Below are 27,889 nucleotides of genomic sequence, written 5' to 3' on the forward strand. Positions count from 1 at the left end.
ATAACATTGAAAAAAATATGAGAACTTTTTCTATAGAGATGTATGTGTATATACTCGATTGTATCTAATTGTTTATAACATGTATTATGCGTTATGCTCTCCATGAATGTAGGAAAATAAAGGTCTGTATATCTATCTAACATGATATATTCAGTATATTAATAATAAACATGTAAATAAATGTGAAGAAAACTTTAATATGCTTATATTTTATAACCACACGTTTTCGATAAGTAGTCGACAAGACGACAAGAATTATTCACAGAATCCTAGGTACTAAATCTTGAACATCGAACATTAATAGCGATTTATGTTCCTTTTGTGATAAAAATGTTGAAACTAGTTTGGATTGCAGTTATACAAAGAGCATTGTAAATTATGTTTTTGAGTTTTTAGGGTCACACAATTGACTGAGATTTCGATCCAACAGTACAAGCATGAAAGGGGCTTAAACCACGACGACGAATATACTGAAAATATGAACTTTTTTCAAGTAATGTAATATACCAGTCGTGATATTTTGAATCAATATAAACTAAAAAACTTAATAAAAAATACGGTATTTTGCAACTTTTTTTCTTCGTCGTCGTGGTTGACAGTTCCTTTAACATGACTGATTTTAATTTTATTATCCTAGAAATTAAGTATATATTTTTATGCAAGGGAAAGGTTTTATAACCTTCAATTAGAGAGCTGAAGAATAACCTCTGCATAGCTTGGGAAATTCAAGGTAATACAACATGTCTACAAAACTACTAAACTGGGCAATTGTTAACTTACGTGGAGGACAGTAGCATAACCTGATTGTTAAATGTGTTGTTATCTTTAAGTATCTAATGCCATTGTCGTTTGATTTGTCTATAATTGCCTTAAAGTTTATATTTTTCGGAATTGCATTTTTTATCATAATATTTTATCTGTGTATGTGTCTGTGTGTTTGTGTGTGTTTGTGTGTGCTTTATGTTATGCATGGATTTGACATACCTCTATTATAGCAACCCCTGAAATTTGAACGATATATTTAAGAAACTATAGTACATACTAGCAAATTAACATGTAAACTAACCCTTCAATTTGAAATAAATGGAAGGTAATACAAGGTTAATGACAAAAAAGAATTAAATGTGAGCATTTCCTTTATAATTATGTTATAGGTTCCTACTTATTTTAATAACTGAATCTATCTTAGCAATCGATAAGCACCAGGACGATGTTCTCTGGCTGCGTGCTATTGTTTACTGTATCACGTATAGAGGCAATGTATATTTTCATAGCTTTTAGTAGTTAAAGACGCTTCATTCCAAGCAGTTTGCCCCTGCTTGCTCAGTTATTACGAGCATTTACATTGTCAATCCGAAATCGATATAAAAATTGTATGTTGGCTTGGGTGCGGACGGATCATGAAAATTCGTAATTTTATACTGGGTTTATGGTAAAAAAATGAAAAAATGCGAAACAATCCAGATATTTAATTATGAAATTGAAAACGGCTGTACAGCCGAATTCGCCAGCATGTATACCACACATGTACGATGTGAATCTTAACTTAGTTTAACGGTTTATTTGAATTCCTGCAATGATATCTATTCATACGACACACGAACACTAACTCCGATCCTAATACAAAGACGAATGCTTCGGTTATTGTAGGAAAATATGTACGTCACAATCGGCTCGGGGCGCTAATTTGTCTTTGCTGCATTTTATGAAATTCGGCTTTAATGTATAATTGTTCTTGCCTATTTTGTGTTATTGTAACATATTTTATCAATATATTACAATTTAACACATATAAAAAATCGTATATACCCGCTTTAAAGTGCACTACATTCAAAAGATTAGAATCGGCGTTTCGGAACCAGTCAAAACTGCGCGGAGGTGAACACGATAAAGGAACATGGGTTTTAAAGGAACAACTCATGAACTGTAAATAAATTGATCAAGGAGATGTGCAATAAAACACCACATTACAACAAACCAGATGCGTTGGGAAATAAAATAATATTAGACTACAAAACAGTTTTTAAGCGGAAAATAAACAATCTACCAACCATTTAAAAACATTGTAAGGGAAACGACATGGAACAAAACATGTACGTTTACGAACCGGAAAGCGCGTCCGAGTTTGCGCAGTCCGATAAGGAAGATGGGCTGGGCGGCTGCATCGTGCTTTCCTTGACCCGCTCCGTGCGGCTGCTGAAGGCGCGCACGAGGTGCCGCAGGTAGTCCGACAGGCTGCTACTCACGTTCGACACCCTGCACATATAAATGAGCCGTGCTCTGAGAAAAAGAGGTTTAATGGCTTTGCGTAAAGTGTCGTCCCAGATTAGCATGTGCAGTCCGAACAGGCTAATCAGGGACTTTCCGCAAAAAAACTGGATTTTTGCTAAGAAGAGACCTTCTTGAAACGAAAAATGTCATAAAAGCGGAAAGTGTCGTCCCTGATTAGCCTGTGCGGACTGCACATGCAAATCTGGGACGACACTTTGCGCATATTTATTAAACCCCCTTTTCACAGGTCATGGCTCAAATAATTTGGTTTAACGTTAGGTCGGTTAGAGTTACCGCTTATGTTTCTCATGTCGAGGGCGGTTGAGGTTTGGTAAAAACAAACCATACCTTTTTATATATTTCACTTCTCTTTTTTCGTTACTTTCACACATTTAAGTCTTAGTGGACTGCATGGAAAATGTGTACATGACTCCAATAAGAACTGTACTTTTCAATAAAATAAACGTCAAAATTAAATCTCCAGTACAGACAGTGGGATAATTATAGCACGACAATTTCTCTTTTTACAGAATTTCAGAAAAAATATATTCATTGAAACAAAAACCTTTAGGGTTGAAGAAAGCGGAAACCAAGAACGTGTTGAGTAAAACAATAGATTAATGATTATAATAAATACAGTCGCAATCGAAGAGATTTACTTAACGTCGTTTAAAACAAAAACATAAACTTCAACGAGTGCTCGGAGCAAAATATCAAAAGGTTATAGCTTTAACGGCGCGTATACACGTATGTCCCCATACCTTGAGATCTCACTAAGGGCGGCATCGGAGGACCGTCGGGAGTTGTTGAGGACCACCTCGCTCCACGCTGACGTCATGCTGATCTGTCCGGGACTCGGTAGCGGGGCGGAGGATCCCCCGGTGTCAAGGATTCCCGGATGTAGCACCTTGCCTTCGCTCGCATCGAGATTGCGATTTTCTGTTTTAAAATTAAAAAAAGATGGTACGTTATTTACTAATTTTCTCGTTTTGTTTTTAAGTAATTGCTGTCTTGAAATTCGTTAATAATTTGCATCGAACGATGTTGTTTGATGTGAAAGTGTTTAAATACAAAATACATTTAGTTGTACGAATTAACGGGTCGTATCTGCGAAATTGATGCATTGCGGTCGACATGGAGGATTATAATTTCAGTGATATTTTAGATTTTACCGTTAACAATTTCACGGAATTCTCTAATCATGCGCCGCTAACATTTAATCTCCGCACGAATAACGCGGGTTTAACAAGTAATAGTAATCCGATTGTTTATTTTAAATGGAAACCAGAGAACAAATGCGATTTTGTGCGTGATGTATCGTGCGATGTACAGAATCTGGAACAAACTTTATTATCGCAAATTGATTCAAACGCTGACCCTGATATTTTAGTGGGAGAATTCTCAAAATATTTAAATTTAAAGGGGGGAAAATATTTTAAGCGCATTATAAAACCTGAAAATAACCGATTTTTATATGCTGATAAAAATAAACAAAAATGGTTTAATGAAGAGTGTAAAAACAAACAATCTCAGCTAACAAGAGCTTTATACGAGTAGAATCTAAATAAAAATGAACGTACGCGAGAACAAATGATTTCTATGAAGAAGGATTACAAGTATGCATGTAGGAAAACAAAATTAAAATATAACAGTGACCAAAGCAAGCGAATGAATAATATGAGACGGAAATCACCTCGTGAATTTTGGAAACTGTTCAAGCGAAAACCTTCATCACAAATCTCAGACACGATACCGTTAAGCGAATTTAGTGATTATTTCAGTAAATTAGCCGACGAAAGCAGTGTAAATCAAAATTCTTTTGACGCCGAAACTTTCTTAAATGAATTTGACAATAGGCAAAACACACACCCGTCGTACCCCGAATTAGATAACCCCATATCGATAGAAGAAATAATAAAGGCAACAAAACGATTGAAACACAATAAAGCGCATGCGCAGGACAATATAATATATGAATATTTTACTGAAACAATACATGTGATTTCAAAGCCGCTTGAAATATTATTTAATTACATAATGGATAAAAAGTGTTTTCCACGCAGCTGGGCGTCCGGAGTTATCATACCAATACATAAACGTGGCGACATTACAGACCCAAATAACTATCGGGGAATTACGTTAATTAGTTGTTTTGCCAAACTGTTTACAAGTATACTTAATGAACGTCTTAAACAATGGGCGGAAACTAATGACATTTTAACGGATGCGCAATTCGGCTTTAAACCAAACTGTAGCACAGTAGATGCAATATTTATTCTTAATGCCCTCATAGAAAGACAGTTGCAGAATAAAAAAAAACTATTTTGTTGCTATATTGACTACCGGAAAGCATATGACGTCATCAATCGCGGTCAATTATGGAGTAAAATGATTAATATGGGCATCGACGGTAAACTCTTGACCCTTATTCGATCCATGTACAATGAAGTCAAATTACAGGTTAAACACATGGGTTCACTGTCAGACATATTCAATAGTAACGTTGGTCTATTTCAGGGGGAGATAACCTCGCCCATATTGTTTTCACTCTTTATTAATGACATCGAATTAAGTCTGCAGAATGGAATAAACGCCGGCATGACATTAGAACAAATATCTATCTATCTCTTATTATTCGCAGACGACGCGGTTTTATTTTCTGAAACACAAGAGGGTCTTCAAGAGTCATTATACAATTTAGAAGCCTACTGCGATAAATGGAATTTAACAGTTAACATTGAAAAAACAAAGGTCATGGTATTCCGAAAAGGGGGTTCAATCAGTAAAGCATTCAAATGGACTTATAAAGGTCAAGAACTAGAAATTGTGAATAATTTTAATTACCTTGGAATTGTGATGTCAAGTGGCGGATCGTTCGTGCCCGCAACAAATACACTTTATGGCAAAGCATTAAAAGCGATGCATTCTTTGTTCAACCTAACGAAAGATATGAACGTACCCATAAATATCATGTTTAATTTATTTGACGCATATGTTTCATCCATTTTAAACTATAACTGCGAAGTTTGGGGATCCATCAAAGCGGAAAATATTGAACGCATTCACCGTAAATTTTGTAAAAGACTATTGAACGTAAAAATGTCAACAAATTCACTATCGCTATATGCCGAAGTTGGTCGATTTCCCTTGCATATCGACAGATATGTCAGGATGGTTAAATATTTTTTGAAATTACATACTGTGAAACAGGGAAATTGTATTCTTAAACAAGTTGTAGTTTTACAAAGATTAGAAATTGAACGTAAAAATAATGCTAACAATTGGTCATCGAAAATACGGGACATTCTTAACCAAACCGGTTTCACCGATGTATGGCTATTCCCCGAATCTGTTAACAATGATCACTTTATCCCGTTATTCAAAAACAGATTACGAGACCAGTATATTACCAACTGGGATGTCAGTGTGACGTCGTGTAGCTCAATGATCCTATATAAGGAACTCAAACCGGTTTTTGAAAGATCATCGTATCTTGATATTGTTGTCAACAAAAAACATAGGAACATTATTGCAAAATTACGTTTGTCCTCTCACAAATTATTCATAGAAACGGGCAGACACCAGAATATTGACAGAGATCAACGCAAATGTATATTATGTAACCTTAATGACATCGAGGATGAATTTCACTTTGTTCTTAAATGTCCTTATTATAATGATGTTAGGAATGCATTAATTCCGAACTATTATAGAATCCGGCCAAATATGTTCAAGTTTATTAAACTACTTAATAGCTCAAACAAAACTGTATTAAGAAAGCTAGCCATGTATTGTTTAACATGCTTTAAAATAAGAGAAAATGTCATATATATGTAGTGTTAAATACAAATACATTTTTACAAAAAAATAAGGTCAGAAATATGTAATTATACCTATATTTGTAAACCTATATGCATAACATTGTGTGACCACTGTGTATTAAACCCATCCATGTACCATTCTCACGAAATATGTTCACGAACTATGTTTATTTCGTGTTTATTTAGATTATTTATTCTTTAAAATGATGTGTGTTTTTGTGTGTACTTCAACGCATGCTGTTATTTATATGTATGTTAATGACGATGAGCTTCACATGCTTAAGTCAAAAATAAACTATTCTGTTCTGTTCTGTTCTGTATAATAAACACCATTGTTAAATCGAAGATTCTGGTAAGAAAACTTATATGATACATAAAAGAAGACACTTATAATGAAAGAGGGGTTTCCACTATAACAACGTTTCACGGCCTATGGAATAGTTAGTTTATATAGCAGTAAGATCAATACGAACACAACGTTGTTAAATTCGCGACACTTGATATTTTCATTTAAAAGCCAACATTTGTTGAGAAGTCGTGATATTAAGTATAAAACTTATTTTGTTTATATTTGTATTGTTATGTATGTTTCTTATTGAAAAATGAACTTAATGTCAACTGCTGGGTACCTTGTTTTCGGATATGAAATTAAAAAAAAAATACAAAAAATATAACTTAGCGGACACACTTAAGTTGAATAGGAGATTATTGATTAGAAGCAGACAATGTTTTGAACGCTGCAGATGGACATTGGAAAGAGCCTATCGATTGACAAATCCCTTTCAGATAACAACGGCGCCGGGGAATGGTTGAGAACTGAATAATCAAAGAGTCATTTTTATTATGCACATGAGACCAATGGAATACAAAATCATGCATTAGCCGATAATGGAACTCAACAATCGAATAGTTCAACAGTAGAAAAACAGTCGATTCTGATCAAACATCTAGAAAAAAAAGAATAGTGTGCATCATAAATTGAAAAGTATGTATGATATCCATGCAACTGTTGTTGCTGTGTTTTTGTGTGTTGTTTTTGTTGTTTTTGTTGTTTATCTTTTGTGATTTTGGTTAATATTTCAAAGCGTGGTTCAAACATAATGATCGAGATTAATTCATAACAAGCACCAAAAAGCCCCGAAACCAAATGCACATTATTATATAATCATTGATTATGAATGTATACATAGTTTGTTTGAACACAATGACATAGTTTTTTCATAGAGGAAGAACTTCTTTATTTAAATACTACATATGAACGAGTGTTTTTCAGGTGTTCTTACTAACCAAATAATTAAGTAGCTGACATTGCACGAAAAGCGTTAAAAAAGCAAAATGTCTTCTTTTCTTTTACTACTGATACGAATTGTGATATGTTAAAGTTGGTATGCACGCTTTTTATGTGTGTTAAATTGTAATATATTGATAAAAATATGTTATAATAACACAAAATATGCAAGAAAAATTGTACATTGAAGACGAATTTCATAAAATGCAGCAAAGGCAGATTAGCGCACCGAGCCGATTGTGATGAAGATATTTCGTACATATTTTCTACAATAACCGAAGCATTCGTCTTTTTATTAGGATCGGAGTTAGTGTTCGTTTGTTGTATCAATAGATATCGCTGCAGGAAATTAAAATGATCCGTTTAACTAAATTTAGATTCACATCGTTCATGCACGATATGCATGCTGGCGAATTCGACTGTACAGACATTGTCGATTTCAGAAATAGTTATATTGGCTTATTTCGATTTTTTCGACACAAGTTCTTTTTAACTTTTATTTTAATTTATATTGAAATATAATTATGTATGATCAGTTTTTACACATTTTATATAAATTCATAAATATTTGAGAAAATCGTGCATACCTTCTTTAATTCAAATTAATAAAATAAAAATAAACACATTAATTTGCGTTAGATTTTTTGTATTCAACTTACGTACTGTTCAATTATAGAAAATGAAATACAATACGTTACTATTTTGCGCTAAACGCAGGGTTTTGATCCCGTATAAATCCATCCTTTTCTCTACGACCTGTACAAATTTCCATACATTCATGGACGTATTAATATAGAGAATACGTTTCACTGTTCACTATCATTTTGATGTAACATGTCAGAAATACTAATCTTCGAAGTTTTACATCGCAATAATCCATTTAGTTTAAAATATTTGCGTGAATTGAATCTCGTTTTACGGTTAATATGTGACCCTCAGATTCACAACTCATTATTATTTCTGCCGCAAATAAATCATCCTTGACATGGATGAATACTTTGAATAAATTGACTTTGGGTTGATTAAATGAATCTCTGCAAACAATGTCCCTAATGGGAAAATACAATTTTAGACCAATCAAAAGTGAATTATTATGGAAACATTATTTACACAGTTTTCTTGTTTGAAAAAAGAATCTCATTGGGGAATGATAACGTATGACGTATAATTTGTCTATGTTCGTAAAAACATATGTTCCTGGAATTTCATTTCATTTTGGTTGCGTAAAAGGACAAATTGCAATATAGTCGTTATCTGAATGTCTGAAAGTGATTGACATTTGCTTGTACGAGAACTCTTAGATATATATAGATATACTCTTATACTCTTATATTGTTATTTCTTGACTCGCAATTTTGTCTTTGAGTTATTTTTTTGTTATTACTACACTGCAGTTTAAGAAAGTGCCTGGTCATGGTCTTGTCAATAGAATATCGTATGAATGCTTATCAATGTTTCAACTTTATATGCAATACTCAAACATTTTAAAGAAAGAATATGTTCTTACAGATATATGGTACTAAGTAATATTAAGAAATCACCCAATATGTATTTTCATCGAGAAATAGTTGGTCCATGTATGAATGTTGTTCATCATGTTGTAGTTTATATAAGATGATATCGCTTTCCGTGCTAGATTAGTGTCTGCTATTAAAACAAAGATAAGTTCAACGCACTTGAACTAGCATAATTTTGTACACACATTACGTATTTCTTAATATCAGCGACTTGTTATCTTAACATTGTTGTTTTTGAGTTTCAACTTGGAAGAAGGCGATTAGTGTATTTCAACTACAGTTAAATGCACAAGCCCTTAAAATATCATTCAGCTCTGCAAAATGATGAAAACATTCATACATGGGTCATTTAACGAATACCATAGTCTTGTGGTATTCCAATGATAATTCGCTCTATTTCTAGCGCGCAATATATCTCATGGTAGCGTTCGCGGACTAATACATAAATTATGAACTATTTCTCGTTGAAAGCACTGCTGCTTGATGTTCATTGTATGAGGAATCGATAGAGAAATTCCAACGATAATCCAGTTTGCAGATAGTGGGGGGTTATTTTCATCCTTCTTGTACATAAAATCAAGGTTCCGTTAAAATATGATACTGTACTCTTGTACACATATAAGACGATGAAAAAGATTTATTTAAAAAAATGTTCAAATTATTCTTGAATGGAACTTATTCCCTGTTGTATTTATTGAATATGTTGTTATGTACAATCTTCCAAACACTATCAATACAACCAATTACACACGTCTGTTTGATAATAAAAATTACCAAGACTGGATCCGGTTTCACTTTCCTCCAAAAGGTGGCGGCGCGCCTCGACATCTCTATCCAACAATTTCAAGTAAATAAAATCATCATACGAGTCGTTTGTAACGGCATTTCCGAGCGGTGACGCGGCCACACTTACGGCATGGTACCGCCCTTTGCTCGGTTCATTTCGCCAAAAGGCTTGCATGAGTGTTGCCCAAATCATTTAAGGTCCCTCAAATGGGTCTTAAGAAGGCAAAGCCTTAAGTTATTTAGTCATTGCGCTCAGCTAAGCAGCAGCTTTGTGTATATGTTTGTTATCAGTTGTGTCCAATAAACCGTTCAGAGTGTTTCAAACCTGAATAAACTAATCGAGTGTGGACGTGCTGATTATCAAATCGCTGTCAACAAATACAATTCTCAACTAAATGATCAGAAAAAAATGCTTAATTCAAACCAACCCATTTAATATATATATATATATATATATATATATATATATATATATATATATATATATATATATATATATATATATATATATATATATATATATATATATATATATATATATATATATATTAAATATAACTTCAACCAACTTAATTGTGGTCAAACAGTATAAAGCCAACGAGCATTAAGAAAACGAAAATAACAACACATACATGCAATAATCATAATTGAATGACACTTGCGCAGTCTTTTACAAGTTTAAACCTTGTTTAGATGAAGAACAGCAAACATTGATTCAATGTGATACACATCTGCTATGAAACAAGACAATAAAACGGTCGAAAATAAAAGTTTAATAAATCGGCCGCAAATTAATAAAAACAACTGCTTTGGGAATTTATATTGCACGTCTTAAAAAAAGTTTTCTGAACCAGTATCAATGCCACGTAAGGATAAGTAGAACTAAGATTTGCAAAACGTTTTACTGGTTAAACAAAGGCATCATCATTTAAACAAGTCAAGAAACGTTATTATTGATTTGCTTACAGCTGTTTACGCATTTTGTAATCATCAAGCTTTTGTTTAAGCATTAGCGACCATTGAAAACTGTATTGAGGATAAACAATTATTTAAATACTGTGGGGACAAGCTGACATGCCGTTCAATACTTGCAATTTGTAAAGCATTGCTGTAGTGGATTGATCCAAACATTTGAGCGAAGAAATTCAAAATCGACCTACAAGATTAAGTGCATTTATTGTTATAGGAACTGAATTCACGCATAATACCGTATTAATTAATGAATTATAAACAGATATCAAATGTATAGTTTATCTAGAAAGTAATCACATGTGGCAAAATATAATTGTGAGCTACAATCGTTAACTAAGATATGGTTGATAGTATGGCGTACACAGAGCAAAATCTATATCATCATATGTATGTATCACAGACACATCCACAAGCACTGCTGTAATCGATTCTCATTCAAAGCGGCACACTCCATAAACGTTTCACACTTGACATCATTCGCTGAATCTTTACTTTGATTTAGACACCGAACCCAGTTTTGATAACGGCAATCTATCACGTATATCACAATATTCATATTCTGCTAAACACTTCTATATCTCGTGCAGATACTTGATGATTCCCATAGAAATACTATCGAAAAGAGCGCACCAATTTATCCAAGACTATTCATCACAGACAGACAAATCCCAAAGCTTGTGTCCCAATCTAAACAGCCGAAATCGATTTTGGATGGAAATTGTTTAAATCAATAGGGTGCCTAACATCAGAAACATTTGCCATACACGACGCCTAATCTTGCCAGCTCACCAGTGTCTATACTGAGCGATGTTTGAACAGATTTAACATAACCAAAATCACTGCGCTTTTTAGTTGGTCGCGATAGCTGTTAGCTTAATTTACAGAGCATATTTTGCAAATCTGTATGTGCTTAGAAGCTTTAAGTACGGTAAGAACCGCAACTCACTCTGCTAGGGACGATTACCGCTGCCTGTCGTCAGCAGACGACAAATGATTCTGCTCTAGCAGTGAGTGTATATACCCTCTAGCAGTGAGTGTATATACAAGCTTGAAAGACGACATTGGCCAGTATAGTGTTTATCATTGAAATATGTACATATTGGCTGCTTTCAGGGAAAACGGGGCTTAATGCACGTCAAATAAGATTAGCCTGTGCACACTGATTAGCCTGTGCAATGCGCACAAGCTAATCAAGGACGACAACAGCGAACAACTTCAGTGCCTTCAGCGCTTTGATTTATATGCATAATCAAACAAAATAACCAATATGCACGTGAAAATATTCTATGTGTTCATGAAGAAAAGCTGTATACCAATACATTGACAATGTTATTTTTGGACGGTATATATCAGTACTCATTCCCAGTAAACGTAGACTATCAGCATAAAAAAATGTTATTTTTTTATCTCAATAAAATGTCATGGAAGTTACCTAATTTTGTCAAGTACGGTGTAAATAACCAGCATTTGAAATTTTACCACTTACGTATTTATATTTTTTTGAATAGGGCACTTCATGTTGAGTACAGTTAATTAAATACGACTATGTATTCAATTAAGGGTGTAGAAGCAAATGCACGAAGTCAGGGGATGTATATAAAGTAACAGTCATACCAAACTGGTGTAAAGCTTACAGTAAGACCTATTAGACATAGAATTAAATGGTATTGTCACCACAGGCGTACGATATATATATATATAACGAACAAGTCAATACGACCGAAAGAAAACTATTTATTTATTTTTTTCAAATGCGGTCATTTCCGTTTTAAATAAAACAATGAACACACAATTTTTACAAGTGCAACACCTTAGCATTTTTATATAAACGTTATTGAGAAACATTGGCACAAAATTCAAATCGGTAACTACAGGATTACACAAGTTGGTTCATAAAATTCAGATGTCCCGTAAATGACATGTGTTCGTCCCGTTGGTTACAACAGTGTAAATGTGTGATTACTTGTTATCTATAACCACATCAGTATTAACATTTGCAATAAAACATCGTAAACCATATGTTACCATTTCGAAACAACAATTACGTATATATTTTTTTTCTTTAAAATATATTTATCGAAATTTATTTCTATATATTTTCCGCATGGCGATTAAACAAATTGGAAAATATAAATCATTAATATTTCCTACCTGGAAATGTAATACAAAATGCAATGTTTTAATGCAAAATGCTAATCAATATTAAAGTTTTGTAGACTTGGTAGACTGTCCTTCGTATGTTGTGATAGATCCTAAAAATACAAAAAGAAAGTTCTGTCACGTTAGTTATCCCGCTTAATGTTCAATTTAAAATTACTGCAACGGAAGCACAGTCGCCAACATTAATTAGAAAGCATCTGAAGAATGTCTTGCTCAAAGGTAAACATTCGCCCAGTTTTACTTGTTGGTATAGGGTTATGGATCAATCGAACGACATCACCTTTTTTCAACCATACTTTGTCTTCAACTATAGGCCATTTGTATTTTCCTTTGCTCTTGCCACACTCACTCATGAAAGTAATGTTGACCGTATTGTCTTTATCGCAGACTTCAATTACCTTTCCAATATAACACATGTCATCATATTTTGCAACAACAAGTTTATTCACTTCAATATCAAAATCGTTTTGTCTGTTTTGGCCATCTATTTCTGCTGCCATATCAAACGGTGCCCTTTCGCTTGTCATGTCATTATGCTTTGAAGGTATATCCTCTTGACTTTTACTAGAGTTTACACTCACTTCAATGTTCTCATTAATTACTTCGTGTACTATTTGTACGCTGTCCACTGTTGCTGGCTTACACGACTGATTGGGCTTCTCATTAGAATCTGTCAACTTTATGCCTTTACCTGCTTGCCCTTTTAATTCAATTCTATGCTCTTCCCACGTACAATGTGATTTTATATTGAATGACCCATCGAAGCAGTTACTACAAGCACACGAGGTATTTCTGACTGCTATTGTTCCATCGTTTGTCCCAACAACTGCATGAATTTTCATACATCCCTTTACTGGTTTTATTTTGCTGTTTCTTTCGTCGACGTTTATCTTAGTCAAGTTGTAATCTTCTTCTGTTACAAACTCGTAGCGAATACCTTGTTCATTCTGAGTTGCCCAGGCATAAAAATCGGAAGCATCTTGTATGAGAACTTTACCCTGTTTCACTGCATTGTCTGCATTTCGTTTTGTAGTGCCACCGACGCCGTCACACGGGCCTTTACCATGTCCACTTTCAAAATAATGCCACGATGCCTTTACCCCATACTCAACTCTGAATCGGCTCACCAGGTCAAATATGGTCTTGTTTCTGTATTGTGAAGAAGGTGAATCAGTCCAAAAATGAACTGAGGTCACGTTTGGGATAATTGCCTTCACTATGTTTATGAGACTGTTTATGATACATATCACCATCGAGGCATTGTGATTAAGGACCTCGGACACATGGACGTAACTTGTATGTTTTAACTCATCAAATTCACCTCGATAATAAATAACGGCAGGGTGAAGAGTAACCATGCTACTATTCGAGTAGGCTGACTGTATTTCTTCGAGTGTGCTGCAGCTGTAGTTTTCAGAAAAGTCCATTTGTATTAAGACTTGATCCTTAGGTAGACATTCCTTCATTTTACTTACTGCGGCGTATTGCTGTTTCACTCTTTGAATATGATTTTTAAAGTCTTGAAATGTCTCCAGCATCATTTCAACAAAATCTGCTTTTGAGGTTTTAACTTCGACAACACGTTGTTTTTCTTTTCCATTCTGCAGCTTAACACGTTTCCATTGTTGAAACTTAACTTACTCGCCCTCTGGTATCTTATCAAGCATTTCATTTAGCACGGCTGGGCTATCTTGGTATAATTCTACAAATTTATCTGGATTTGTAAAGCTTGTTACATTCAAGCATTTCAGTGATCGCAGTAAAAAGCAGAAATTCTGGTGTTTGGAACACAGACAAACACTTCTTGATGTAAAATTCACCAGACTAACGTACTTCGGTCGTGCTTTATAGAATGTTGTCCGGGAAACTTTTATATCTGATTCTGCATTGAACTTTAAGTAAAAATTGTACATGTAATAATTTAGCACTCTTGTTGTATCTTCTTATTGCCTGCCTTTACTGCATCTCCTTTTCATGGAAGCTGTCTGGAATTATCATCTCGTTCTAAAAATGTTTGTATCTTATCATTCACTCTCTTCCTGAGGTCGTCAAGTCTTTTCCGTCTAATTGGCAACACATTCTTGTTCTTTATGTTCCTCCTTCTGTTCAAGTTAGTAACCTCCTTTTCTAGTGTGCTTTTCATCCTGTTCGTCTTAATGACCTTTCCTGAAGCTACTCTATGAACAATTTGAGCTTTGGCAGAATTTCCCTCTTGAGCATTCTTTGCTGTTTTTATTAATTCTGACAAACATTCTCCAAATATCAGTTTCTTTTTTTTTTACCTAAGGAACATCTTTTGGGTTGATTCCAGATCGTTTCAAGAGATTGTCACTTTTACTTTTTGGTGTGTTGGCGCTGCTTACACGATTTTCATAACGCTGAAGTCGTTTCTGAGCACTTTTAAGCTTTCTTTTTAATTCTTCATTTCTATCCTGCAATGTCTCAATAGTTCTGTAAGATTTCGCTAAAGCTCTCGATGATCTTTTTCTGCCACGAATTGATACCTTTTCCCTAACCACAAATGGCATTTTTACTGTCAAAAAACAACAGGAAGCATATATTATTGTGTTTATAAAATAGTATTTAACTCATTTTTCATAAATATGGGCTAACGACTTATTAATTAATAAAATAAATGCTGTCTTTCAATGTACATCTTGTAAGGGTTTCAAAAATAACATACAGGACGTATTAAGGTAGCATACGGGACATGCTTTACTGATTCAAAACATGTGTAGTTTTATACGATAATAGCTTTAAATTCACCCATAGTTTTTTGATAACACATTCTTCTTTAAAATAATACATTGATTGTTTAAGCCACTATATAAAAAGACAATTAAATGCTTACCTTTCTGATGACCACGTTTTCCTTTATTTTTACCAATGTCGTTACTTATGAAAATTTGCTACAAAGGCGCGTTCTAACTTTTGTTTTCTTGTGTTTAAATACTATTTTATAAACACAATAATATATGCTTCCTGTTGTTTTTTTGTAAATGCGTAAGTTTTTAAAATTACCATTCTGTTCAGTAAAAGAATAATTTAGTTTAAGATTTAATAAACATGTTCAAATGTCTGTTTAGTAGGCAATACATACTTGGTGAAAGGTCAAGGTCATTCTTCAAGGTCAAAGGTCAAATATATAGGTCAAAATCGCTCATTTAATGTACACTTTTGCAGTATTTCAATATTCAAGATAGCAACTTGATATTTGGCATGCATGCGAAAGGTCAAGGACAAGGTCATCCTTCAAGGTCAGAGGTCAAATATATGTGGCCAAAATCGCTCATTTTATGAGTTCTTTTGCAATATTGAAGATAGCAACTTGATATTTGGCATGCATGTGTATTTCATGGAGCTGCACATTTTGAGTGGTAAAAGGTCAAGGTCATCCTTCAAGGTCAGAGGTCAAATATATGTGGCCCAAATCGCTTATTTTATGAATACTTTTGCAATATTGAAGATAGCAACTTGATATTTGGCATGCATGTGTATCTCATGGAGCTGCAAATTTTGAGTGGTGAAAGGTCAAGGTCATCCTTCAAGGTCAAATATATGGGTTAAAATTGCTCATGTTATGTCAATTCTGCAATATTGAAGCTAGCAATTTTATATTTGAAATGCATGTGTATCTCATGGAGCTGCACATTTCGAGTGGTGAAGGGTCAAGGTCAAAGTCATCCTTCAAGGTCAAACGTCATATAGGGGAACATTGTGTTTCACAAACACATCTTGTTGCGGTTTGCTTTTGCGTTTGCGTTATGATTGTTTACAACGGTTTTTATAAGTTGCACTTGCTTAAATTCTTGTTATATGTGACACGTTTAATAGTATTTTTTATTTTCTGGCTTTTTTCCCGATCAGTGGACAGAAGGAGTTATCATACCTCTGCAAAAAAAGGATCTGTTGATGATGTTAGTAATTATAGAGGGATAACACTTGTTAGTAGTTTTTCCAAGTTGTTTACAACCATTTTAAACAAACGTATCGAATCGTTGTGTGAAGATAATGCTAAAATTTCAGATGCACAATTTGGATTTAGAAAAGGATGTTCAACTGTTGATGCTATTTATATCTTGTTGTCTGTTATGCAGCATTTTTTTAAATGAAAACAAACGTTTGTATGTTATATACGTTGATTTGCTCAAATGTTTTGATAGTATATATCGTAATGCATTATAGTTAAAAATGTATAAATCTGGGAGGCAAGGTAAACTATTGAGAATAATTAAGAATATGTATGAAAATGTTAAATCTTATGTTAAGTCGTGCACGTCATATTCCGAATACTTAAGTTATGACAAGGGGAGGTAATGTCCTCGATTCTTTTTTTCACTGTTTGTAGAAGATTTGGAACTATTTGTACAAGATAGCACATTGTCTGGCCTAAATATAGACGACATAACCTTAATATTATTGTTTTTTGCGGATGACATGGCTATTCTAGGTAAATCACCAGAAGAAGTACAGAACCATTTAGATAACCTGTATGTCTATTGTAATACATGGGGGCTTAATGTTAATACTTCAAAAACAAAAATAATGGTTTTTCGTAAAAAGGGTAAAATTCGAAAAGATGAAAAATGGACATATAATGGCCAAGAAATAGAAATCGTCGACAATTTTAATTATCTCGGTACTGTTTTGAATTACACTGGTAGTTTCATTTTAAATCAAGAACATTTGGTTGGAAAAGCCCTTAAGGCTATGAATATTTTACTATATAAATTTAAGCAGTATGATCTTAAGCCGAAATTATTTTATCAGTTGTTTGATTCTTTTGTTGGATCTATTTGTTGTTATGCCTCTGAACTATGGGGTTTTAATAAATCAAAAAAGATCGAACGCATTCATTTAAAATTTTGTAAGAGGTTGTTAAATGTGAAAATAAAGACATGTAACGCTACAGTTTATGGTGAGCTAGGCAGATATCCATTATATGTAAATAGATATGTAAGAATTGTTAAGTATTGGTTAAAAATATTAACAGTAAAAATATTATTATACAAACTGTTTATATGCAAGTATTAAATGATTGTAATAAGGGATGCAACAATTGGGACGCAACAATTGTTCAACGATTTCGGATTTTCCTATGTTTTTGAAGCTGCAAATATAACTAATAGTCATGCTTTTCTATGTGAATTTAAATGCAGAATTATTAACACCTTTTAACAAGAATGGTTTGGTAATATGAATAGAATTTCTATTCTAGACATGTATAGAATGTTTTAAACTACTCTTGACTATGAAAACTACTTAGATTTATTACCCAAGAGTCTACGTTTATACTTTGTGATATTAAGGGCTTCTGCCCATCCATTGAGAATTCAGACCGGAAGATACGCACGCAACAATATTCCCCGTGAAGAACGTTATTGACTGTGTTGTAATCAACGGGACATAGAGGATGAATTCCATTCCATTTGTGTTTGTTCATGTTACCGTTCTATACGGCAAAATATCATAAAACGTTTTATTTCATAAATCCATGGGTTGTTAAGTTCCATAGTTTATTAACATCAACTTGTAAAATATTAAACGTATGTTAATATGTAAAGGAATCATTTACTGTACGAAAAGCTATTTTAACACACTACTTGAATTAATAGTTTGACTTGCTTGTAAGAAGTGTTTATATCACTTTTCAGTCACTGATATTATTTGTAATAGTTTGTCCTTACTGCCTTTACAAGTATTATGTTTCTCCTTGTCAAAATCGTTATTGTTCTCTGTTCTTATTTTGTTTAGAAATGTCATTTCATTGAATTTAGTTCTGAAATTTAATTTAACTTACAAACATATATACATGATTATATTCATTCTGTTACTTACTATAGAATACTGATACATGACATTACTTTATTTATAATTATATGCATTAAAGACGATTTACCTATGTATCAGTCTAAATAAGCTGTCTGTTCTGTTCTGTTATAAATAACAAATAAATAATAAATAATTGTGTCCATCAAGTTATATGATAAGTTTATATGACTCATATTTAACCATTCAAAAAGTGTGTAAGTATGGTGCTTTTGGCAATGTTTTCATAAACTTGTTGAACTTGTTCTAACAGTACACGCTACTGGTGTGTTTCTTTTAACTTCTTTTAAAGGTACCATTTCACGTTTTGATAAATTGATAAAATAAAAAATAAACATGATTCAGATATGCAAATCTTCTTTTTAATTATGTTTTTTTTGCAATGAAACAGTAATACTAAACATTTACCATGCTCTAAAAGATCCATTATATGCATCTTTTAACGATTTAAAAACCTGAAAGGATTGTTTACTTTGGACAGTTATTATGTTATCGTTATATTTTGTGACAGTTCGATGATTGCTTATACAAAATATCAAATACATCGTTTACCATGTCAGCACGAATGGCGGAGTGGTTGAAGCGTTTTACTTTTAATCAGTCAGTGGTTCGAGCAAAGGTGAAGATAACTTTTTTCTTTCATTATTTTTTTCCTGAAACTGTTTAGTTCCACTGTTTACATTTATTAATTTAAAGTAAAACAATAAAAAAAATCAAAACATGCCAAAAATCTGTGAAATGGTCTTTTTAAAGCCGAATATAAATGTGTGGCAATCCTGGTGACCCTTTAGAATTGTATTGATTTGAATATTAGTTACTTAATTTTAATAATGAATGCTTTAAGACCTTGGAAATGTAATCTTAAAATAATTTTGTCAAAAACATATAAATAAATTTATCATAAGTGTCATATAAAATATGTACTTTACATTTTAATAATTATTTTTTTGTGGTTATAATTGTTCACTGTTTCTTCGAAGGGTTAAAATAATTCGTGGCTGTAGTATTATTTGCATTTGTAAATTTAAATAGCTTGGTATTCACCAATTGATCTAAAGTCAGGACTTTATCCCATTAAAGCATTGGCTTTATTTTACCAAATATGGTCTTACAAAAATAAAGATTACACGCTATCTGGGTGCATTTAAACTACTCATAAAACAATTAGCAGACCGCAAAACTAAGACCGCTTATATGCAATTACTTAACCCATTTATGCCTAGTGGACTCTCCCATCCTAATTTGGATCAATTTATTTCCAAAATTAGGGATGTCTAGTATATTTATTTCTATATTTAGAATATTTCTTACAGAAATTCCTTTAAGCAAACATCATGCGGCGTCACATCTTGGTCTACGCTGTTTGCCAATGCCTTTTTTCTAGACGATAGGCATAAATGGGTTAATATAAATAATAAATGCGTGTATAGCATAATATATTATACATTATTGTTTTCTTACATATTCCAAAGTATATTCATAACAATCATCCAAAATATTTACCATAGCGAATCATATAAAACAGTGCGTTATAACTACAAAATATTATTTTATTTTGACATATATTTTGAACTTTATAACAGCGCTGCTACACATTTGGACCAGCACGTTTTGTGCGCAATTCAGTTTATCCGCTGCACGTTTTGTTTACCAACGCACAATTGATTGATCTAATATGTGTTTAATACTTTCAATGACAAAGGGTCTACCACGCCTGTTAAACAATATTCTAAGTCACAATAAAGTAAAAAATACTGAACCCTTCAGAAAAAAGAGGGCTTATATAAGAAGAACAAGGTCCGCAACTGGCTAACTGACACATGTAATTAATGTGCTCATTTATGTGCTATGATATTCAAAACAGAGAGTCTTGTTCACGATTACTCAGGGAAGTGTAAAAGCATGTGAAGTAGGAAATGATGTCGGACGGATATAATTTACACAGCACATCAATGAATGTGTACATGTTCTCAGTATTCGACTTTATGTGTACATGTCTTTTCATAAAAATACTTATTGCACCATTTTGAATTACTAAACGTTTTCGAGGAAAAACTGCGGGCTTTTCTTATGAAACAAAGAAAGACTGAAAAGTCAACTTTAACATCCAATATGCGCAACAGGCGACTGTGGACTACACTAGCAATGTACAGAACATGTCGAACTTACTTCGCAACGACGGCACGGTCAAACTGTTGTTCGAGTTTGCGGGCCCATAACTCCCACGACGCGGATATGTATCGGGCTGCAACCCGGTTACCGTGCTTTCGATCGAGAGGCTTCCCCTTCTAGAAAACAGACTTAATGCATCCGGATCGAAGCTAAACACGTTAGAGTTGCCACCCTTGTTAGACAAATAAGGCACCGACGGTAACGGCGTGTGCAGATCGATAAGCTCGTTTGTCATCAGCTGATCGCTGTCGTGGCAGTTGATTTCGTCCTCTGTAACAAACACGGGGTTATCGGTGCCGATGGTGGGGACAGACTTCCGGTGCGAACTGGGCGGTGTGTTGTGACGGTCATCGTTGGGATGCAAAATCTGAGTGACCTGGAACAGTTATGAGTATTTTATGGTTGCTGCTCGAATCGTGTTCCTTAATGAAGAGTATTTATTTCCGGTTAAAGGGACATATTCACGTTTGGTAAATTGACGAAATTATATCAAATGTTTCAGATTCGCAAATTGTCTCTGTAGTTATGATATTTGTAAGGACTCAGTAATACTGAACACTTACCATGCACTAAAATATCCATTATGTGCATATTTTGACGATTTAAAAATCTGAAAATTATAAAGCGTTGCAATAATTTTGAGATTTCTGTTGTCGTTATATTTTGTGACACTACGAGGATTGCTTATATAAAGTATAAAATACATCACTCTTCGTATGAGCACGGATGGCCGAGTGGTCTTAGCGTTTGACTTTTTACTCATGGAGTCAGTGGTTTGAGTCCAGATGAGGGTTACTTTTAATTTCTTTAATTTTACTTGAGCTTTTTAGATCCAATGTTTAGATTTATCAATATAAAGCATTGACTTGCAAACTTCAATACATGCTCAGTATCAAACTATACTGTCTATATACAGGGACGTAAAGTGTTGTGTGAGGGTAAATGGCTTTGATACCGAGTGGTTTGACGTCAAGTGTGGCTTGAAGCAGGGGCGCCCGTTGTCCCCCATGCTCTTCAATCTCTACATAAATGATTTGGTTTCCATGTAAAATACATTAGAAGTTGGTATTGAACTAGGTGATCAAAGAGTATGCATTTTATTATTTGCAGATGGTGTTGTTCTACTTGCAGATTATGCTAAAGACCTCCACATTTTATTAGATTGTTTATCTTCATGGTGTTTACATAATAAGATGAATATCAATTGTGAAAAATAAAAAATTGTTCATTTTAGACCCAAGAGTTTTATGAAAACTGATTTTAATTTAACACTGATGGTCAACCTTTGGAAATTGTACATTGTTATAGATATCTTGGCGTTGTTCTCAATGAGTTTTTAGATTACCATGAAATAGAAAAAATGTGGCTATGTCTGCTTCTAAGATAAGGTTTAATTATTTCGAAAAGTAAATCATTTGGAGGTTTCCAATATTCCACGTTCACCAAACTTTTTGATTCTATGGTTTGGCCTATTATCAGCTATTAAGTGCACCAATATGGGGCGATAAATCTTACTCATGTATTAATGCTGTCCAGAATCAGGCAATGCGGTATCATTTAGGTGTCGGTAAATACATCCCTAATGCGACAGTTCTTGGAGAAATGGGTTGGAAACCACCAATTGTAAAGCAATGGGGAGCTGTTATTAGAAAACATTTTAGAAATGTAAATATGAATGATTCCAGAATAAATAAGAAAATGTACCTGTGTTCTAAATCAATAAATGTTAAAAATAGCTATTTTAGAATAAAGTCATGTCTGATAGATGTAAACATGTCTGATTTAGTTGGTATACCTATTAACAATATTAAATATATTGTAAATGATTTAGAATCTAGGATGTTTGAAAAAGAAATTGTCAAATTGAGAAGTGCAGTCAATAGTACTACTGGAACTAGAGGTGTTGGTCATAATAAATTGAGACTGTATAGATTATTTAAAACAGACTTAAGAACAGAAGCATATGTTAAAGACAACATACCATTTTTGTATAGAAGTGCATTAGCTAAATTTCGATGCGGTGTGGCACCGCTAAGATTAGAAACTGGTCGATATGAAAATATTAAATTGGGTAATCGAACATGTTTCCGTGGTAAAAACTTAGTGGAGGATGAGATACATGTACTTTTTCATTGTCCTTTATATGTGAATATCAGGAAAAGTCTAATGGACATTTTAATTGAAACTCCAAATTGTCACAACATGTCAGATACTGACAAACTTAAATACATATTTACAGATGAGAGGTTGCTTTATATATCAGCCAAATCCTGCTTTAGTATTCTACAAGAAAGAAGGAATATTTTATATTCAAAATGAATTAATCAACTTAACTTTTATGCTGTACATTTGTAAAAAAGTTTATAGACTAGTCTAGGTTTTAAAAACAAATGATAATAATGTATGAACAATATTGACAAGTGTAAATAAAACCACATAGTCTTAGCTACAATAACTTATTTTAATAGAAGTATGTTTTAACGATGTGGAATTCGTTGTTAGTCAATAATTGTTAATGTATATAAGTATGTAATTATATAGTCTCTTATAAATCATATTATGATTGTTCGCATACATGTATTTGTGCTCTTATATGTATTTTAAGTATATATGTATTGCGAATGAGACTCTAATAAAACATTGAATTGATTTGAATTGAAAATTGCCAAAATCTGTGAAAAGGTCCCTTTAATAGAGTGATTCAGAAGAATTAAAAAGCCAATGTATATGCAAGTGTGCAAACAGTTAACTAAAACAACAAAATACTTTTTGCACTCACGTTTTTTTCTGTATTGTTTTTCTTTTATATGCGTTTCATTGCGGCATATTATGTCACTGGCAATTGTTGTTGAAATTATGTCACGTCTGCGGCCATTATATCACTAGTACTTATAAAAGAAGGGCGTTCTTCGTTGACTTACGGACGTATGTGTATTATATAGTTAAAGAAGCTTAGCAATCCAAGAAAAGACGGAAAACAGTCGACGGCTTGTTATGACTGAAATGCTGCTGAAAAGGGTATAACTATTCTTAAATCTCTGTTTTTCTAAGCGAGTTGAATTGCCACCAGAGTATTTATATTTAATAAGTAGTAGTAGTGGTAGTATTTGAAGTAGAAGAAGCATAAGTAGGAATAATATTAGTAGAAGTAGTATTAGCTTTAGACGTAGAAGTAATAATAGTATTTCTTCTTATTACTTTTAGAGTTGTGTTCTGAGAAAACTGGGCATAATGCATGTGCGTCAAATGTCGTCCCAGATTAGCCTGTGCAGTCCGCACAGGCTAATCAGGGACGATACTTTCCGCTTTTATGACCTTTTTCTTTTAAATCAAGTCTCTTCTTAGCAAAAATCCCATTTAGGCGGAAAGTGTTGTCCATGATTAGCTTCTGCGGACTGCACAGGCTCTGGGACGACACTTTACGCACATGCATTATGCCCAGTTTTCTCAGAACACGACTCATTAACATTCAAAGGCTCTTACCTGAATAACCGGTGCTTTAGGCTCCTTTTTACTCGACACGCTCTCATTGTCGGTTACAGGTGACAGCATCATGCTTGTTATGTTAAATTTCGTAGTTCAGCCGTCTAAAATTTAGAAATGTGTCGCGTTATGAGAAAACTGGGCATAATGCATGTGCGTAAAGTGTCGTCCCAGATTAGCATATGCAGTCCGCAAGCGCTAATCAGGGACGACATTTTCCGCCTAAAGTCGCTTTTTGCTAAGAAGAGACTTCATTTTAACGAAAAAAATCACATGCGGAAAGCGTCGTCCCTGATTAAACCCAGTTTTCTCAGAAACGGCTCAAATAGCAATTAATGATCTACTGATATGACCATGTGAATAGTACCAGGGCATTCTTCTTCAATGATTTTTTTCAGACGACTAAAGATTCCTACAGATGGTATATAATTCACAGCACATGATCGGCTTGTCTGTGCAACTGCTCTACAACTACTTGATGGATATCAACGTAGCTATTACTTATTCTACTAGGCTATCCTGGTTATATTTGGTTCTAAGTAATGGAGCTTCGACAATGAATTATATTGTTACAAAGCGTGGCATTCTTTGCCTACTTATCCGGCTTTTTGCAGCATCAACTAGCCAGATTTCAATCGCCATATTAAGAAGTATCATTAGGCTACAAATAAGTTTTTGTCTCCCTGCGGGCGCATCTTAAATAGAGTCGCGTTCTAAGAAAACTGAGCATAATGCTTGTGCGTAAAGTGTCTTGCAGTCCGCACAAGCTAATCAGGGAAGACACTTTCCGCTTTTATGGTATTTTAAGTTTCAAGGAAGTCCCTCCTTACCGAAAATCAAGTTTAGGCGGAAAGTGTCGTCCCTGAATAGCCTGTGCGGACTGCAAGGGCTAATCAGGGACGACATTTTACGCACATGCATTATGTCCAGTTTTCTCAGAACGCGACTCATTATGTTTTAATATTGAATTGTTATTTCCAACTTAAATAAGCTTATTCAATAAAAAGAAATATTCCAAAATATTCCTAATATATGAGTTACAAATATTTAGTTACATGTAAAACATACTTTTGATAATTGATCGATTTTAGCCTATCCCACTCAGAGGCAAAGTAAAAATGGCTATGTGCAAACAGCATAAAACCAGAACAGCCAGCGACTTACTCGCAGTCTGTTCAGGTATTATGTTGTTTGTTGCTCATCAGTATGTAAGGTTTGGAGATGAAGCCTTACAAACTTGAATCTAGTAAGAAAGGTCTTTGATTGAATTTAACATTCTAAGGAACAACAAATGCGTCAAAATACGTATCTTAGTGGTGAAGGGTTAAGCAAACATGATCAAATGCTCAACCAAACACCTTGGTCATAAACTGACGCGGGTTCAAGAGGTGCAACAATTGTAGAAGACGTAGCCGCGTGACCCAGTTCTTCCCTTAACTTCACGAATCAATCTTGATTAAACTTCAACATACTCTATATCTGGATAGTATCGTGTTAACTCGTTGGAATCTACAATAATTACTCAATCTTGGATAAACATTTTTTGCCTACGACTCTGGACTATGGACAAGCATCTATTTTCCCACACAAGCTATTGTATATTAGTTCACAGAAAGTCTTAAATCAAATCTTCAATTTGTTTGGTCCCATGAAGTTGTCTTTGTGATGGCATGAGCATTTACAATAATATATTTAGAAAAATTAGATTATTTCTACAAAGTTTGCATTCAGTAACTAATATAAAAAATTAATCGCTGTTTTATATTAGTTCTATGGCCTTAATATGTATCGAAATTTTCCGTTTTATTAATGTAAATTGTAAATTAAATATTTGAGAAATGCAAATAAACGTTTAAAATTCTTTTTTAAATTTGACATTAGCAAATATTTTTTTCAATTAAATCACATTACATAAATTAATTATACTTTTTATCCTATTACCAGATGAAAATCGATAGTATAACAACAATCGTATAAACTTTACCTTTATACTATCGCTATTTTTATACCATGGTTTTCCGATCTCAATCTTAAGAACACTATATGTTTCAATGTGACGTCATAGCAAATTATGACGTTAAAGTAAACAAACACTTCGGAGTCAACTTAGAAAACCAGCGCTGTTTTTTTTTAATTTTTAAGTATTTTTACTCTTTTTGAACGATTAACGACCACAAAATAATAGGATAAATAGAATATTATGTGAGTTTTGGATAAAGATCAAGTTTTTATCCCATTTTCACCGCGACATTGACGGTATAACACGTTGTGGAATATACTTGCTTGTATTCAACACTGTGGAATATACCTGTCGCGTGCAAGGACTACTTTTTAAATGACGTCATGCGATATGCGCTAAAATTTGGTCGATATTGTTTGGTTCATTGATCGAATTATAAGGTCACCCATTAGAAGAAAATGTGCATATTTTGCAGAAATATATATATATATAACATATTCACCAAAAGAAATGTTGAAATAAAATATAAAATTACACGATTTTTGTTTTGTTATTTTTTTATTTATATTTACTTTACCACTGAATGATTTTTCATAAGAAACACAGTCGACAAAACTTAAGCTTCAAAATTATACGACCTTCAACCTTTAAATCTAGTCATATGACATAATTTTTCGCCATCCGTATAATGAATCAGCTGATTGATGGCGTCATAAAATGACAAACTTATTGCGTCATTTTCCCCATTTTTTGACGATTTATTATAAACGCGACTTACTTCACATGTTTTCTACATGTCGAGGGGTGAACGGAAGACTGTTGTAACTCATATTATATTAAGAAGGAGATACTGCAGTTTTCCGTTCAGCCCTCGATGTACTGTATGTCGACATATCTGAATTGTCAATTGATCACATTTTCCTTATTTCGTGTAATGTGCATTGTTTATAACCAAAGCATATACTTTTGACATTTAACTTAAATATTCAGAATGTACAACAAGCCATGCACATATCGCACAGTTCATGAATAATCTGCTATGTTTGCTTTCCTATTTAATTCACGTTAGGCATAGAGCTGTGTAAAGTATAAGATGGTAAAAATAGCACCACACTGGAATTTGGAACGTCCCATTTTGTACACGGGTATTTTCTACTCATTTATCTGTTGTGTACTGGAATGTTTTTCATTCTTTGTGTATTTATATTTTAAATTATTTTCTCGTACAATAAGGGCATTTACCATAGATATATAAAACATTGTGCAAGTTTAAACATAATTATGTTTGTAAGCAGAAATCTGCAAATGCAACCGAGTTTACCAACGGCTATTATTAGATAAACTGCTCCGGTTCATTTGAACAGCAGTAATGTAGAATACATGACGTAGCGTGTGACGAAGAAGAAAGTTTATCGCGTTCATAAACTCATTTGAATAAAGTGTTTACTTAAATCTACGTTAACTTGCTCACCTTTATTTTGTGTAAAATATGCTGCTTGTCTCTATTTCGGATACTCGACGGAAGGCCCAGGTCTTTATGTCCCTATCTCCGGTTATTTTTCCATCATTTTCCATGAATCTTCCGGAACAAGACGAAATTATTACGCATTGAGCGTAATAAGTCCACACA

At 33.5% G+C, this 27,889-nt stretch overlaps 1 protein-coding gene across 9 annotated transcripts in view; it reads right to left on the bottom strand.

The window, feature by feature from the left end:
• The window catches only part of LOC127844792 (cyclic nucleotide-gated cation channel beta-1-like), a 225,973-nt gene that overhangs the window by 42,344 nt on the left and 155,740 nt on the right, over positions 1-27,889 (bottom strand). For 5 of the 9 annotated variants that reach the window (XM_052375272.1, XM_052375274.1, XM_052375275.1 and 2 more), the window contains exons 2-5: positions 24,300-24,403; positions 20,814-21,192; positions 3,033-3,210; positions 2,108-2,256 (exon numbers count right to left, since the gene is read on the bottom strand). In XM_052375272.1, the coding sequence (XP_052231232.1) occupies positions 2,108-2,256; positions 3,033-3,210; positions 20,814-21,192; positions 24,300-24,371 (778 nt within the window). In that variant the 5' untranslated portion in view covers positions 24,372-24,403. Of the gene's footprint in view, positions 1-2,107; positions 2,257-3,032; positions 3,211-9,671; positions 10,016-20,813; positions 21,193-24,299; positions 24,404-27,730; positions 27,844-27,889 lie in introns of those variants that run through there. The other 4 variants (XM_052375280.1, XM_052375279.1, XM_052375273.1 and 1 more) reach the window with 3 other exon arrangements.

Source organism: Dreissena polymorpha, chromosome 9 (assembly GCF_020536995.1).
Source record: "Dreissena polymorpha isolate Duluth1 chromosome 9, UMN_Dpol_1.0, whole genome shotgun sequence".
Lineage (NCBI taxonomy): Eukaryota > Metazoa > Mollusca > Bivalvia > Myida > Dreissenidae > Dreissena > Dreissena polymorpha.